Here is a 16,958-nt window from a genome sequence, read left to right as displayed (position 1 = left end):
TCCTGCTGCCAGACCTCCCCCGCCCAGGTGCCTTAGAGGTTCCTGCTCACCTTGTCCCCGGCCAGGACTTTGAAGGACGCGATGACCTGGTCGGCTGTGTCTGTGTCGGTGGTCTCTCTCGACATGAAGTCGATGAAGGCTTGGAAGGTCACCAGGCCACTGTGGTTGGGATCCACCACACTCATGATGCGGTTGAACTCAGCATCGCCCTGCGAGGTGGGGGTGGGCAGGACAGGGGGCATTTAGTGCGGCAGGGGCAGCCAGGCCCGGACTGTGTGGGGCCTCTCGGAACATAGCCAGGGGCCGACCTGGGGCATGCAGCCTGTACCATCGGCCTGCCTCCAGAGACCTTGGCCCAGGGCAGAGTCTGTGATGCAGCAGCCACCCTGGCCCCCAGGCTGGGGAGTGGGCCCTTGCATCCTCCCCTCCCACGGTCTTGGGAAGTGGGGAGTTGGGGCATACTGCTCAGGCTCACAGGTTAGCCCTGGAGGGTGGGGAAGAGAGAAAGAGAGAAAGAGAAAGAAAAGGTAGAGCGCGCAGCATCGGTCCCCCTCTGGAGACTTAGGGAAGGAAGGGGGGCTCGGGAGTCATCGGAGGGACCCCAGCCCGGCAGGTGCAGCAGGAGGCAGCAGGCCAGGCTGCACTGCTCTGGCGGAGGAGTGTCCCCGAGGACATGGAGGCTCTGGAGGCGGGGGAGAGGAGGAGGTGCTGAGGCGGCCGGGGAGGGGAAGGCAGAGGCGGCATACCAGGCTGTATCCTGTGGAGATAAGCAGAGCCCTGAAGTCATCGGAGTCCATGCTGCCTGTCTGCTTCTGCTCCCAGGACGCAGGCATAGCAGAGGAGGCCAGGCCCAGAGGAGGCAAGAGGGCCGCCCCGTGTGCACAGCGGGCAGACAGGACAGTGGCGGGGAGTGAAGGAGACAGGAGGCCCCGAGAGACCAGGTAAGGGGGAAGGTGTCCAGAGACACAAGGGCAGGGAGGAGGCAAGAGAGCCAGTGAAATGGCACACACGATGGCAGGGGTGGGATGGCGAGAAGGAAGGGAGAAAGAGAGAAGGAGAGAGAGAGAGAAGAGCAGTTAATGCCACGGCTCGCTGGGGCCCAGGGGTGCGATACCTGCCGGTCGTTCTCCACGTCGTAGCCCAGGCTGATGAGGCAGGCCTTGAACTCCTCGGGCCCTAGCGCCCCACCATGGTCCTGCCGGGGCCATCGGAAGGAGGTGTGCGGGAGGGGCGGTGAGACCAGGCCGGCGCGCAGAGCGGTGGGAGAGGGACCCGGGCCACATGCAGAGGGCAGGGGGAGGGGACACATGGGGGAGGGAAACACAGAGTTAGAGGTGACGTGGACATGGTCTTGGCTTGGGATGGGTGGGACGGGTGGGGCAGGTGGGCCCTTCTGCCCTGCCCTCCGCTTGGTGGGCAGGGATGGTCAAGGCCTCCCCAAGCCTCTGCCCCACAGACTGAGTCCCAGGACTTGTGGCAGGTGGAGGGAGCCCCCACCTTTGGGAACTGTGCTGGGAAGAGGGGACTGCACCCATCCTGCTGGGAACATGGGCAGCCCAACGCTGCCAGGCTGAGGCTGCATACTCTGATCCCCAGAAGCCCTGGCAGGGGTATCGCGGCCCAGCAGGGTAGCCTCGGGACTGGGGCTACTTTGGCACTTGGGGCCCTGCTAAAGGAGCGGGCAGACCAGACCGAATGTCAGAAACACTGTGTGTGTCTGTGTGTATCAGACTCAGTTCTGAAATCCCGGGTGTGCTGGGACTTAATGTCTTAGGATCTTGCTGGTAGAGGCGAGGGTGCAGCCACAGAGGACAGGGCGTGGGCATCCCCCAGCCCCTCGTCTGTCCTGTACATGCCCAGGCTGCGGGCCAAGGTGCTGCACACACACAACCCATCAGCAGCTGCAGCCCTGCCCGCCCCTATGAGCGGCGGCTGATATGCAGCAACTGTGACATCAACAGACTGACAGATGAAGAGACGGAGGGAAGCACGACGGGACGGTGACAGCGGGGAGGGAAGAGGCCAAGGGGCTGCTCACCTTGTCGAAGTGGTTGAAGGACGCCCGGAACTCTTGCATCTGCTCCTGGCTGATGCCCTTGGCATCGCGGGTGAGGATCTGGTTCTCGACCTCGTTGATGGTGCGGGCGATGGTGGTGAGCAGCTGCTCCCAGCCCACGCGGATGTGCTGGGGGAGGGGAAAGGACATGACTATGGGCAGCACTGGGGCAGCGTCCGCTGGTCTGGGGTGTCCTGGGGGGAGCTGAATCCGGCCTGCCTTGGGAACTCCGTCCCCAAGCACCGCTCCAGCCCCTCTCTCGGGCACCTCATCTGTGCACAGAGGGCACGGGCCACGGTGCCTCCGCTATCACTGCCAACCAGGAGCGTTTATGTCAGCGTGTCTTTTAGCGCCGGGTGCAGCGAAGCGGGGCCGCACCCAAGATGCTTCCCGCATGGGAACGTTTTATAAGTAAGCGGATCAATCTTAGCACGGGAGAGGACCCAATCTGGTCTGTTGCATCTGTGGATCTGCGAGGTATAAATAATCTCACCACGGACGGTTTTGAGCTACAATGTGATGTGAGCAGCTCAGTGCTTGGCCTTGGTGCACTGACCCAGCACAGGCTGGCAAGGTCTGGGCCTCAAGCAAGGGCAGAAACTGCTGAGGCCACGGTGGGCAAATGGCACTCCTCCTGGTCCCCGAGGAAGCTGAGCCTGAGATGGGCATTTTCATGGTGACAGAACAGCGAGAGGGAAACTGATCCTTCGAAGTGCGTAAATGCCCTGGTTTAGGCTTTCCAATCATTTTAAAACATATTTTAAGGAAAATGGGGGAGGGGGCAGTGGAGACAGAGAAAACAGACAGTATCTTTCTAAGTTGGGCAAAACCATCGAGAATGAGGATCCTGGCAGGTGGAGAGGCTGCCAGGGCAGGGGCGGGGCACACCTCCATGGTGTAGTTGGTGTGCTTGTTGTCGAAGATGAGGGCCTCCTGGATGAGCTGGTGCTGCTGCTCCAGCAAGTCCAGGTTGGGCTTGTAGTCCACGATGCTCTGCTCGTACTGCTTCAGGTGGCTCAGCTGGTCCTCCAGGGTCCCGTTCATCTCGATGGAGATGCGCCCGATCTCCTGCAGAGGGCAGGCCGTCAGGTGCGCTGAGGCTGATGGTCCCCCCATCCACCTCCCCTGCTGCTGGCCCAGCCCCCTATCAGGGCCCCACCAGCCTGGGGCTTCTGCCCAGGGGTCCCCCAACCTGGAAGACCTGCTGCTCATGACTGTCCCTGACATCCTGCCCTCTCGTGTACAAGCACCCATGCCAGGGAGTGTTTCTGTGCCAACGCTTCACATCCAACCTCACTGTACCCTTGGCCTCTTTGTGAGGCCAGCCCTGTGACAGGCCCTGACTGGAGGGCAACTTATCACAGAAGAGGCAGCAGGGATTTGAATGTAGGCCTGGTTGACCTTGTAACTTGTGGCTCTTGACCACGAGCACCCGAGTCCTCAGTCCCCCAAATGCAGACACTGTGGGGCTGGCAGTGAACCACGAGGCTGACCTGCCAGGCCCCTACGCCTGCACACCCCTGGTGCCCGGCGAGCAGTGAGTGCTCTTTAAGTGGTGGCCAGGGTTGCTGCCAGCAGTACCACCAACATCCCGTGGCTGGACACCAGGGACCCTGGTGTGGGTACTGTGGGCCTGGGCCATGTGGTTCAGTTACAGCAGTCACAATGGGGCAGACAGAGTGGCTGTCAAATTTCATTTTTTGAGAGAATGAAGTAGCCAATTTCATCCCCATGTTAGAGATGGGAAAGCTGAGGGTCAGAGGTTAAACGGTGCTTGAGGCTCCAGACTGTCAGACCAGAAGCTAGACTCCCCAGACAGGCTTTTCTCCAGACAGCACTGCCAGACTTAACCTTGCAAGGTGATCAGGGCTCCCAGCTGGTGAGAGCTGGGACCTCATCTGCCAGCCCAGGGACCAGTGGTGGCCTCCTCCTCCAGGAAGCCTATCCACAGAGCGCTTTCTCCACTCCACCCCAGGAGAGTCTGTGGACTCCTCACCTCCATTTTGGTCTGGATCCAGGGCCCCACAACGTTGGCCTGACTGGAAAACTGGAGGCGGAGGTGCTCATTGGACTGTTGCTTGCTCTGCTCCTCCAAGAGGGCATGGTCCCGCTTTGGCACCAGCTGCTGCACCTGGCAGGGGGGACACAGGGCAGGAGTAGTCAGGGTAAGAGATTCCCTCGTCAGGTCAGCCCTGCCCTTCCAATAAGCCCCAGCCTACCTTCTCCCACTTGGAGTTGATGATCTGGGGGGTGACGGTGGTGTAGGGATTGCTGCCCGACAGCTTGATGTGGTTGCTCTCGGCGATCCTCTGGGCCTCCTTGTGGATGGCCAGGATGGCCTCCCGCTCCCTGTCAGCATCTGGCAGGGTCGACTTGAACTGGTCGTGGGCAGAGATCAGGCCCTGGGGGAGGAGCAGGAGTAAGGGGGCAGCCTGGTACCTCAGAGTTACCCTGAGGAGGGCAGGGGGGAGCGGACCTCGATCTCCTCGATGGTGTGGACAATGAACATGTCCTGGAGGTCCTCCATGGCGCTCTCCATCCAGTTGTTGAAGGGGGCTGCCCGCTTGGCGTATTCCAGGTGCAGCTGGTCAATGGTCTCCAGCTGCTTCTCTGTTTTCTAGTGTGTGTGGTGGTGGTGGTGGGGGGCAAGGGCAGAGGGAGGGCAGGAACGTCAGAAAGGAGCAGGGGAAGGACCCAGGGGGCACCCAGGGGTCAGGGGAAGCCCATGGAACTGGGTGTCATCCACCAACCCCGAGGCATGGGGATACATGGCTCTATGGCGACACCACCTGCTGCTCACCTCCAGGGCTTCCCTGCGACTGTGGGTCAGAGAGCCGAGGGCGTCCCACTGGTCACAGATCTTCTGGCACCGGGTGTTAACATTGTGGGAGTCGTAGTAATCCAGCTCACTGTGGGTGTGCAGACAGGGATGAGGCTCCGCAGGGGTAGGCAGGGCCCCCATGGGGTCCCGGGAGATAGTCATTTGAGGGTATCAGTAATCGATCACCTCTCCACTCTGGCCCCAGACACCCCTGGGGCAGGAGGAGGTGGGGGCAGGAGGAGGGGAAGGGGGCAGGGTTTCCGCCTCCCTCCACTTTAAGACTAGCTCTGCTGCTATATGCCAACATGATGGGGACACGGTGTGGCCGTTCAACAAGGCCTGGTATCGGGACTGCTTTAACAATTGCGAACATTTAGGAGAGGGCAGTGATAAAAGAATTCAGCTGTAAGGTTTGGATTCTGGCTCGCTTTTCACTTGTGTGACCACAGCCTAGTGCACTGCCCACTCTGGATATTGTGATTTTCCCATTAATGAAACAGAGACAGGGGATCAATTAATCAACACTTCCAAGGGACTCAGTGCACCCCACGGCTCCCAGTAAGTACAAGTGGCAATGGAGGGGCCAGCGGATGGTATTATGATTACATTGTTGGACTCCCACACAGTCGACCATGGTTCACATCCTGGACCTGGCGGCTTAAAACTCAGAGGACAAGGGGTTGCGGCTTGGTTATCCCTCCTAGGGAGTGGTTTTTCACTTTCTGTCTCTCTGGTGAGCACACATGCCCTATAGCAAAAATCTCTCCTAAAAGAAAAAAGTGGCAATAGATCCTAAAGGTTTTATTTTAATAGCAATTAAGAAAAAAATGCAACTAGTCTGCAATCTCATCCTAAATAACCTAAGAAAAAAGTGAGTTGGCTTACAAAGGTCAATAGGGACCAGCAGATAGGGAGATGGCTATGTCACTGGACTCCCACATGGCCGACAGTGGTTCAAGTTCAGGACCTGGAGGCTTGAAACTCACGCCAGGCATGTGTGATTGGGATGGCCATCCCCGCTGGGGGGTGAGTTTTCACTTTCTGTCTCTCTGGCCAGTGCACACACCCTACAGCGAAAGTCTCTCCAATTAATTCATTAATTAATGCAAATAAATAATGGTGGGCCCAGCTGATGGCATCATGGTTACGTTGCTGGACTCTCACATGGTCAGCTGTGGTTCAAGTTCCAGACTTGGCACCTTGAAACTCATGCTAGACACGTGGGCGTGCCTGCCGGAAATCCCTAGAGGGCAATAGAGGAGAAGGGAGCGGCATGGCCATTCCCCCTAGGGGTGATTTCTTGCTTTCTGTCTCTCTGGTAAGTGCATATGCACTATAGCAAAAATTTCTTTTAAAAAGAGGCAAATAGGGACCAGCAGAGGGCGTAATGGCTATGTCGCTGGACTTCCATGTAGTCGACCGCGATTTGAGCCCCAGACACAGTGGTTTAAACTCACAACGGGGGCGTGTGCATGTGTGCCCAGGATCCCGAGAGGAGAATGGAGGAGAAGGGATTGTGGCGTGGCCATCCCCCCCGGGCGGGGGGATTTCTTGCTTTCTGTCTCTCTTTCTGGTGAACGCACCTGCCCTATAGCAAAAACCTCTTAAAAAAAAAAAAAAAGTGGGGAGGGCAAACGAATAATGGGATAAGGTTGTACCCATCAAACAAGAGTGGTTTGGAGAACACGGGGCCAGCCTCCTCCCATGCTAACAAGCTCCCTCAGCCTCCATCCCCTCCCAGGGTTCCCGCCTCCTGCAGACCAGACACTCCTGGTGGAGTCCAAGTTCAGGCAGGGACCTTGGGGGCCTGGGGAGCAGGGTACAGCTTTGGGGAAGAACAAGACATAGGGATCAGGGGAACCAGCCACACACAGGACCCAGGGCCCAAGGACAGCAGGCCAGGGCAGGTGAGGAAGCAAGCCTAGGTTCCACAGGGGTCAGGTTCTAGTCCTGTCTCAAACACTCCCCAGCTTGTGACCTTGGACAAGCCCCTTGGTCTCTATTTCCGTTTTCTCTCTGAAACTCAGATTGCTGAGGGGTTCACTGAGCTGGTGAGCACAGAGCACGGAGTACTCTGTTTTTGCTGCAAGTGGTCCTCGCTAATCCCTCCTTGGGGAAATGAACAGACAACCCACCCTTTCTTTGCTCCAAGGCTACTGTCCACAAAGCTGCTGGAGGGACCGTCTGCCCCATGACTCAGGGTAATGGGTTTCCCATGGCTCTTACCCAGTGCCTGAGAAGTAAGTAGGCTGGCCTGGGATTGACTCCAGGTTATTTCCTACCAGTTCCAGTCCCCTACCCCCCTCAGTTGGGGAACCTGCCCACATCTCGCCCTCAACCCTGAGGACCTGTCTGTGGACTCTGGCTTTCCTTTGCCTGGACACACTGGCCACAGGACCCCTGGGGGGCCCACCTGCATCAGACAGGGACACTGTGGTTCTCAGTAATGTAAAGGCCCCACAGTACTACTGCTGCTAGGTGAGCAAATGGGGGATCCCCAAAGCTCCTGAGCAGGAGTCGGGGAGGAAATAAGCCCTGCTAGCGTGGGGCTCCACTGGGCACCATGGCTGGGTTTCAGCCTTACAGGAGCCAGCAGAACTTCGGGGAAGAGGGCAGGTCCAGCCAAGGATCCTATTTTTGAGCAGACGGTTATTTTGGGAGTCTTGCTGCCCCTCCAGGGCCTGTGGATTTTCCATGAAGTAATGGCCTGGGCCTCCCACTCCCTGGGCCCTCCTTGCTGGCTGCTGCCCGCTGGACTAAGGCCCCATTCACGGGTCCCGGAGGCTTGGTGTACTAACTGTATGCACAAGTTTATCTGACCGGGGTGGAGAAGGGAGGGAAAGCAGCCGGCTGCCTGGAAGCTCTTACAATAAGTGTATTCTGAGCAAGGAGAGGGCAGGGGCTGGGCAGAACAATGGGCTCACTGTGTAGCCGGTTCCCTCAGGAGGAGCGGCTGGGAGGAGTGGAGGCTGGGCAACCCATCCCACCAGGGTGAGGGGCCTACTTGGTGTGGTAAGCAGGGGAGGTGGCACTGTAAGGACCCCTAAAACCTGAGGAGTCAGAACAAGGGGCCAGAGACCTTCCCTCTGCTGGAGAACCTGGATTCTTTAGGTTCCTCCTCTGGGGTCAAGACAGGATAGGCCAAAGGCATCGTCATCCCACAAGCCCCTTCCCTGGAGTCTGAAAGGAGGTGATGGGGATAGTGGGGGGCTGGGGACTCCACCCTAGGCCTGGAGGCAAGATGGCCCTGGAAATGCTGCCACCATAGCTCTAGGCAGGGGGTTGGAGGGGAAGCTGATGACAGGGCTCCACAAGCCACACGTACTTGAGCTCCTGGGCAATGGCTGCAATCTGCTCCACCCGGTCCTGGTGAGCAGCCAGGTCACTCTCGAAGGCCTCATGCTTGCGGATGAGAGCTTTGATGTCTGACAGGGTGGCCGTCTCATAGTCTCGGTGCTTCAACATGGCTTCCTTCCCTGGGGGTGGGGTGGGGGGCAGAGAGGCTCTTAGACAACAGAGGCTGTGAGGCAGGAGTAGGTGGGGCTGTCCACCCAGAAAAAGAGAGTGAGGGGTACTAACTACACATCCTTCCTTGCCGAGGATGGGGCCATGAAGACTAAAAACTTCTGGAATGTTCTTCCTTGCTCTCTAGGGGCCTCTAAGCCCAATTATGAATGGGTCTCCCGGGAGATACTTTGGGTTGTAGAGACATCCCAACTCAACCTGTGTGTGTGCGCACGAATCTTTGCATCCTTTACTGGTAGGGGATCACAGAAGGGACTGTGGGACCACGGCCAGAAAACTGGACACCCGTGGCAGGGCGAGACATGGTCTGGGCAAGCATCTGGGGTGGCAGTCCTTGCCCGAAAGGTCAGGGAGGGAGACATGCTGGAGCCAGGTCCTCTGTGTGGTGGTCCTTCTCACACCCTCACAACTATACTCCCACACGTCCTAAGGCTTCTGATGTGCAGTGGGGTGGGGCCCGGCGTCAGACCCTTTGAAGGAAGGGAGGAAAACTGTTATTAGTCTTGGAGCCTGGCTAATTACACGCCCTAGAACAAAAGCTCTGGTGAGCCCTCTGAGCAAGCGAGCAAGGTACTGCAGAGAGCTGAAGGGAAACACTGCCTGGGAACATGGCTGGGGCCCCAGGCTCTAAAGAGGCCTTGCTTCAAGAAAGCCACCTTGGCTTTTCCCTTGAGTGACAGCTCTTCCCTCATCTGAAAAATGGGGCCAACAACAGCACCTATGTTGTGTGGGGCCAAAGCCACAGTGAGCTGATGCTCAAGGATGGTGGGTCATGGCATCCTCATCTTGGTCACAATCACCCTCATCTGTCCAGCATCTCCCAGACACCCCTGGATGGACCTGGCACTGGCTGGCAAGAGAGGAGCAGCCTGGAAGCCTGACTGCACTGGCCCTGCTGCCCCAGCCCCAGGGCAGGAGGCTTAACCACAAACGCAAGTTTGCAATTCCCTCCTCCAAATTGCTCTTCTGAGGGTGGGAACCAGAAATAGCAGGTTAGTCTTCTCTGCCTCAGCAGAGTTTCAGCAAGGAAGCTGGCGAGGGTACATGGGGAGGAGTTGGGGTGGGCCATGGCCACAGCTGCAGTGGACCCAGGCCAAGGGGCTGCCTGCCAGAGAAAGGATGAGGGGGCTTGTTGGTTTGGGGCTTTACCCCAGGCATCCAAATCCCTCTGAGAAGCATCCAGACCCTTACTCTGCTCGCAGGGAGTGGGAGACAATTGTGGTTTAAATCTGTCTTCTGAAGCCCCCTGCCCAGGACTGAGGAGGCTGCCATATCTGGACCCCAGAGGTCCAATTATATAGCCTGTCCTTCAGCTTTGCATAATGGGTGGTTCTGAGGACAGAGGCTTTGGGTCTTGGGAATGAGAGTGGGCAGGCTGGGCTAGAAGCCAAAAGGCCTGTGGGGAAGATGGATGCCTGGCCAGGCAGGGGTGGGGCAGGGGTGTGTGGAGGCGGCCGAACCAGTTGTGCTTGGCACGAGACTAAGCTAACTTCCAAAGGCCTTCAGGTAGAGGCCAACCCTGGGGATCCCCAAGGAAGCAGCTGTGGTGGCCAGCATACCACAGCCTCAGTGGCAGGAAACTGTCTTGCCAGGCCCTCCTGGAGCCCTGGGCTGACAGTGCAAGCTGATTGGCTCCAGAAAGGAGATCCACAGGGATGACGTCCAGAACCCCATGGAGGCTGGAGATGCAGCACGTGGAAGGTGACAGGAGGAACCATCGCTCCTGTGCAGGCACTGGAGGCTGCACAACCCACTGAGGTGCTCCAGGGCACAGGGCAAGGCCTAGGGAAGGGACGAGGATGTCTGCTGACTGACTAAATGAACAGAATGCCAGCCCTCCACGCTCTCCTCACGTGGCATGAGGAGATGCCCGTTTCCCGGCCTGGACTTGCTTCCTCACCTTATCTCCCATTGCCTCTCCTCTGAAATCTCTCCCTGGCAGAGAAGGAATCAGAGTACTGCTCTGGATTTGGCCACTGCTTCTAGAAGAATAGCCGGGCAGAGCCAACATGAAGAGGGCACACTGGGCCACAGCCAGGGCCCAGGGGTGGCGGGTAGGCAGGCCCAGGACTGCGGATTCGGAAAGTTGTGAGCTCACGTTCTAGCAGGGTGGAGAGGGCTCCCCATGGGGGGCTCTGAATAGGGGACCTCAGCACCTGGTCAGAGTTGGTGCTGCCTGCCCCAACGGCTGCGGGGGTGAGGGCCAGAGGAGGCCCCAGGGGCTCAGTGAGGATGCCATGGGGGACGGTGGTGGGTGGGAGGAACGAGCACTGTTGAGGAAGCGGCAGGGCCAAGTGGTGGCCAGGGTGCCCAGAGAGCTGGAAGGCAGCAGCCAGGGAGGGGCGTTCCAGCCACAGCCAGCTCTTTCGGCTTTCCCAGGCACTAGTTTTCTAACGGCTTTCAGGCCCTGGGGGCCTGGAATCTCAACCATGGTGTGGGTCGTGACCAAGGGCCAGGGACGTGATGGAATTTGACATCCTGAGCCAAAGGGACAGGCAGCTGCAGGGCCACTGGGAAACAGGAGGCCATGCTGCCCTCTCGGAGCCAAGCTGCAGGGGCCAGCCCTGGAAGGAAGCTCTGGGACGAGGTGGGAGGTGAGAGGGCGTGCAGGCTGGCAGTCAGCAAGTGCCATCTGCGAGCTGGGCAGCAGAGTCAGGAGGTGGCTCCCTCAGCTCACCTTCAACGAACGTGCTAGTGAACACACTCCCAACCAGCATGAATTCTTCAGTGTGAGACCACAATCAAAGGGTGTGAGAGAAGGGAGGTGAGCTGTGAACGCAGGGTGCCAGGATGGGAGAGCCCCACTCCACACATCCACCCTGGGTCAGGAGAGAAACCATGCTGGGGAAAGACAAGGCCAAGTGGATAGGTACAGGGTCACTTCCCTAAAGAGCTGGATGGGGCCTGGCTGTGTTACTGGATGAATGACCTTTGCCGGCCTACCTCAAAGTTACCTCTGGGGTCCGGGCAGACCGGGCACTGAGGTAGACCTGGCCCTAGCTCTGTCCTGCTGTTGAGGGTGGGATGGATCCAAGCAGCATTTATGACATGTGTGTCCCCACACAGCAGGAAAGAAGGCCTGATAAACAGACCCAGCATAGAACAGTGTGTGTGTGTGTGTGTGTGTGTGTGTGTGTGTGTGTGAGAGAGAGGGAGAGAGAGAGAGAGAGAGAGAGAGACAGGAAAGGAGTGAGGGGCGGGAGGCCCTTACCATCAGTCCAGGCCTCGTGGCTGGAAGCCTTCTGCCGGAACTTCTCTGCCAGGTGGTCGAGCCTCTCAAGCCTGCGAATCTCATTGAGCAGCCACTCCTCGTAGCCCTTCTCGGCCTGCTCCAGGTGCTGCCAGCCGTTGTTGATGTCCTGTGGGGCAGGTGGGCAGGGCTGTTAACGGGGACTGGGGACACCCTGCAGGATGCCTCCTGAGTGGACGCTGACGGAAAGGCATCTATTAGCGAATGGGCTGGGGTCATGCCTACCCTCTGCTCTGCTTGATCTCTATGCTTAGACAGGACCCAGCCAAATAGCAGGTGCATGCAATTCCTTGGGTTAACTGAACCAACGTGTGAACAGGTGAATTAATGAAGGCCATGGATAGGCTATGGGAGGCTGAAGGAACTGTCCAAGGAACACAGTCCCTTCCCTGATTAAGGGCCCCAGGTGCTTGGTGACCCTGGAGTCATGGCAGACCGGAGGCCCAAATTCAAACAAGTCCACACAACCCATGGTGTGCCTTAGAGCACAGGAAGTACTGGTCAAGTAGGAGGTGCACCCCATGTGTTCTAGTTAAGACGAGGCTGGCCAGTCGGCCTGCCTGTGGGCGAAGCTGCAGCCGTCCCAGCCCGCCCCTGTGCTCACCGAGACCATCTTGCCCTCGGAGGGCATGAAGGCGGGCCGGTTGCTGAGGCGCAGCTTGGTCTGCAGCGTGTTGAAGTTGATCTCCAGCTGGCACTTCTCCTGCACCTTGGGAGGCTTGTGGACCCGCCGGTAGTCACGGAAGTCTTCCAGTTTCTGCTGCATCTCCTGGATTGTCTTCTGGGGCACACGGTCCTCCAGCCAGGGGATGGTACGCCTGATCCACTCCAGGAGCTGTGGGCCCACAGAAGCTGTGGTGTCTTTGCAGGGGCCCTCAGAGCCCTGATGGCCCACCCCCCATCTATGGGCAGAGGGGAACCTGCATCTCTGAGGGCCCTATCATAGGGGCTGCCCCTGCTTCCCAGTCCGATATGTCCAAGATTCCCGCTGGGACTAGGAATTCTGGGAGTGCATGCCCCTCTGAAACACCATGCTGTTTTCTGGCTATTTCTTACTGTGCGTTTGCTTTGAGTCTTCCTTTTTCTCAGACCTAAGTGGGGCGACCTCAACCCAACGTCCCTCCTCAGCAGCCCCCACATTGAACTATCACGTGCCCTCACACTGAGCTCAATGCTGTCTCCTGGTCCATGGGCTGTAGATGCCTCAAGAGCACTTTAGGGCAGCACCCGACAACCTGCCCGGCTCACTCTGGGGTGGCCCGAGCATGTACAGGGCCCAGGACATAAAAATTCAGAAAATAGAAAAAGAAAAAAACATGCTATTTTACAACCTATTCAGACTTTAGATGGAGTGAGAATGGGTGTAAACAAGCAGACAAATTGGGCATGTTAAATCCTAGGACACTGGGACAAGCATACGGCATAACAGTTTGATCGCTGGACTCCTACATAGTCCTGGCTGAGTCTGGACCCAGCGGCTTAAAACACTCTGGGTGCGTATGCGTCTGTGTCCATCCCCCCAAGGGTGATTTCTTGCTTCTTGTCTCTCTGGTGAGCGCATATGCCCTATAGCAAAAATCTCTCCTCAAAAAAGAAAATCCTAGACAAGAACGGAGCCAACAGATAGCACAGCAGTTACGTCGCAGCACTCCCACATGGCTGACCATGGTTCAAATCCCAGATCTGGTGACTTGAAACTCAAGCTGGGTGCATGTGCATGTATTCCCAAGATCCCAGGAGGAGAATGGAGAAGGCACTATGGTGTAGCCACTTCCCTTGGGGGTTATTTCTCACTTTCCCTCTCACTGTCTGTCTCTCTCTCCAACAAATGCACAGGCTCAAAGGCAAAAACCTCTTTTCTTTTTTGTTTTTTGGAGAGTTTTTGTTTCTTTGTTTGTTTCGCTATAGGGCACGTGCACTCGCCAGACAGACAGAGAGAGAGACAGAGAGACAGAAAGCAAGAAGTCACTTTCACCCCCAGGGGGGATGGCCATGCCGCAATCCCTTCTCCATTCTCCTCTCAGGATCTTGGGCACGCACGCACATGCGCCCGGCGTGAGTTTAAGCTGCCAACTCCGGGACTCGAACCACGGTCAACTACACGGGAGTCCAGCGACATAGCCATTATGCTAATTGCTGGTCCCAAGGCAAAACCTCTTAAAAAAATAAATCTGGGACCAGCAGTTAGCGTAATGGCTATGTCGCTGGACTCCCACGTAGTCGACCGTGGTTCGCATCCTGGACCCGGTGGCTTAAAACTCACGCCGGGCACGTGTGCGTGCGTGCCCAAGATCCCGAGAGGAGAATGGAGGAGAAGGGACTGCGGCATGGCCATCCCCCCTGGGGGGTGCTTTCTCACTTTTTATCTCTGTCTTTCTGGTGAGCGTACGCGCCCCATAGCAAAGATGATACTAATAAAATAAAAAATCCTAGGAGACTAAAACCAGCTGTTTTCCAGCATGGATATGGTCAGGAAGCATATCCCAAATGCCAACCTCCGGCACAGCGAGATCAAGGACACAAGGATACATTTGCACCTGTCTCCATGCCTATTGCCGACCTAAGAGGGGCAGCGCTGCCCTTTTTTGGCAATAGCTGATTTCTCTTTCTCTTATGTGCCCTATAGCAAAACTAAAACGAAACAAAAAAGGTAATGCCTGAAGTCCTAAGAGAACCTCTTTACCTCGTCTTGTAAGAAATGACAGTGGTGGGAACCAGCAGTTAGCGTAATGGCTATGTCGCTGGACTCCCACGTAGTCGACCGTGGTTCGCATCCTGGACCCGGTGGCTTAAAACTCACGCCGGGCACGTGTGCGTGCGTGCCCAAGATCCCGAGAGGAGAATGGAGGAGAAGGGATTGCGGCGTGACCATCCCCCCTGGGGGTGATTTCTCGCTTTCTGTCTCTATGTCTCTCTGTCTGTCTGGAGAGCGCACACGCCCTATAGTGAAAAATCTCTCCAAAAAAAAGAAATGACAGTGGCAACAGAAGGCAGCTTTTCATTTCCAGGACACCCTTAACAAAACAGAAAGTTGGCTGCCCTAGGCTGTGGTCTAATGCTTTTGCAAATTTTCCTGGCCCATGAACTCTTAGTATGGAAACCAATGGGGACCTAAATTCTTATTTTTTAAGTATGAACATTTAAAAAAATAAAGAAGAAAGGGGCCAGCAGACAGCATGGTGGTTAAGGTGCTAGATTCCCACATGGCCAACCATGGTTTGAGTCTCAGACCTGGTGACCTGAAAATCACAACGGGTGCGTGTGCAAGCATGCATGCCCAAATCCTGCTAGGAGAAGGGACTGAGGTGTAGCATCCCCCCGGGGGTGACCTCTGATTCTCCCTATCTCTGTCTCTCCCTGGCGAGTGTGCATGCCCTATGGCAAAAAAGAAAGAAAAGCAGAGAGGAGGAGGGATCCAGAAGGAGTGCACTGACCATCCACATCTCCAGCTGGAGTGCCGGGCTCGGGACATGGAGCTGGGCTGCCTGGGTTTGAACCCCAGAGCTCTGTCCGGCCAACTATGTGACAGTGGATGTCTGTCTGACCCTCCCTGGGCCCCAGTTTCATTTGAAAAGGGGTGGGTAATACAGTTCCCTTCTTGCAGGACTGCTGTGGAGACCGCAGATCTTGCCCCAGGGCCTGTGGTGACAAACTTCTGTCCCACAGTCGTGTCAGCTACCTGGTCTCCATTTTAATGAAGGTGTCCTCCAGGGTGAAGGCCTGGGGACAGATTTTTTTTTATAAAAGCTCCCCAGGTTTTTCCAAAGCAATGAGGTTTAGGAAACTCTTCTTGACTATCTCTGAGGAGCCCCAGCACAGAACCCCAGGGGTCAGCTACAGCCTGATCACAGCCCTGTGAAACCCAATGAAAGGTCATGTACTGGCTTGGTCAAGCTCCATGGCCTGCCATCTTATAACTTTTCCTAGCAGGTCTCGCCATGCCTGTCCACTTTCTCCCTGCAAGTGTCCCAACGACCTTTGCCCAAGTGTGCCCGGGGTGACCCCATCATTCAGCTCTGGCGGGCCCTGAGCTGGGGCGAGCAGCGCACTCACGTCACTAGCCAGCCTCTCATAATCTTCCATCAGGTGTTCGTTCTCCTGGTTGACAGCCAGCACCTTGCAGATCCGGTTGGCAGCAGTTTCAGCCTGGGGCAGGGGAAGTGTATGCTGTCAGGTCTGCCTGTGGGCTGTGGCCCTCCCTCCTGACAGGCATGTCCCTTGAAAGCAGCTGGCCCATGGCCCACAAAGAACTCCCCGAGGAGGGGAAGGAGAGGAAGCATGGCTCCAGCAAGATGGCACCCGAGCAGCGGTGTCCTGACAGGCTGGCTAGCATCTCCGCTGTTTACTACAAATGCTCTGGCGTGTGTGCCCGGGCCCCTCGGCTATCTCGGCCCAGACTTTTCTCAGAGGCACTAAGGAGGTTGGGGAGCCCTCCCACCACAGGTAACAAGCCCTCCAGTGCCCCACGGAGGTGAGGGTTGGGTGAGGCTGGGGATCATCGGTGTCAGGCCCAAGGCCTGAAAGGAGTCTCCCTCTGGATGGGAAGGGATGCAGAGAGCCAGAAAGCTACTGGGGGCAGCAGAGATGGGGTGCTGGCACCCCACGGAGGCTGGAGCTCTGTGCAGTCAGAGTACGGAAGGCCCCTTCCTTTCATGTCCCCTTAGAGGTGGATGTTACCAGGAGCGCATGTGGCCAGAAGTCACAGCCCGTGGGCCACAGGGAGCCAGGGTTGTGGAGAGCAGGGAGTGGTGGGACCCTGGCCGAGGAGGATGCCTTGCTCTGCTGGGGTGAGTGTGAAGTATGGAGGAAGAAGCAAGGAGGGGAGCCACACGGGGAGAGGAGACACCAGGTACCTTTTAGGAAGCACAGAAAGAGTCCAAGAGGAAGAGTTGAAACGGCAACAGAACAGGAACAGAAATAGTGAGGAGGGTCTACAGAGTGACGGGGAAGGAAAATAGAGAGGCTTGGGAGACGGCCCCAGGCCTGGCTCTGTCTAGGCACTGACGCCCGTGGGTGGGCACAGGTAAGGTTTATGCGCACACGCTCATACACACGCCCGCTCTCTGGATCGTGCTGTGGGGCACAAGCCACGGCCCAGTAGTGCTCCCCCGAGACGAGATTCACAGGGCTCGCCACCACCACCAGCCCCAGATGAGCACAGAAAGCACAGCAGGAACTGTGGCAAGGACGCGTCTTGCAGAGTTTAGTTCCTGGCCTTTAACAGGACAGACACGACTGACACCCCAGGCTCAGATCCACTGTGCCACCATGGGGCTGCTGGTCCGAGGTGTTTTGTTTCACTGTGG

General features: G+C 57.2%; 1 protein-coding gene across 5 annotated transcripts in view; it reads right to left on the bottom strand.

Moving 5' to 3' along the window:
- ACTN4 (actinin alpha 4) overlaps positions 1-16,958 on the bottom strand; it is a gene marked incomplete at its 5' end in the record, with an annotated part of 89,151 nt that overhangs the window by 2,061 nt on the left and 70,132 nt on the right. For 2 of the 5 annotated variants that reach the window (XM_006161727.2, XM_027765601.1), the window contains 12 exon segments: positions 51-209; positions 1,115-1,195; positions 2,039-2,185; positions 2,945-3,124; positions 4,053-4,187; positions 4,276-4,458; positions 4,533-4,673; positions 4,857-4,965; positions 8,203-8,353; positions 11,614-11,761; positions 12,257-12,487; positions 15,706-15,798. In XM_006161727.2, the coding sequence (XP_006161789.2) occupies positions 51-209; positions 1,115-1,195; positions 2,039-2,185; positions 2,945-3,124; positions 4,053-4,187; positions 4,276-4,458; positions 4,533-4,673; positions 4,857-4,965; positions 8,203-8,353; positions 11,614-11,761; positions 12,257-12,487; positions 15,706-15,798 (1,758 nt within the window). 5 annotated transcript variants of the gene reach the window in all.

The sequence above is a fragment of the Tupaia chinensis genome, unplaced genomic scaffold (assembly GCF_000334495.1).
Source record: "Tupaia chinensis unplaced genomic scaffold, TupChi_1.0 Scaffold138910_1, whole genome shotgun sequence".
NCBI lineage: Eukaryota > Metazoa > Chordata > Mammalia > Scandentia > Tupaiidae > Tupaia > Tupaia belangeri.
This window is presented reverse-complemented; position numbering and strand designations above follow the sequence as displayed.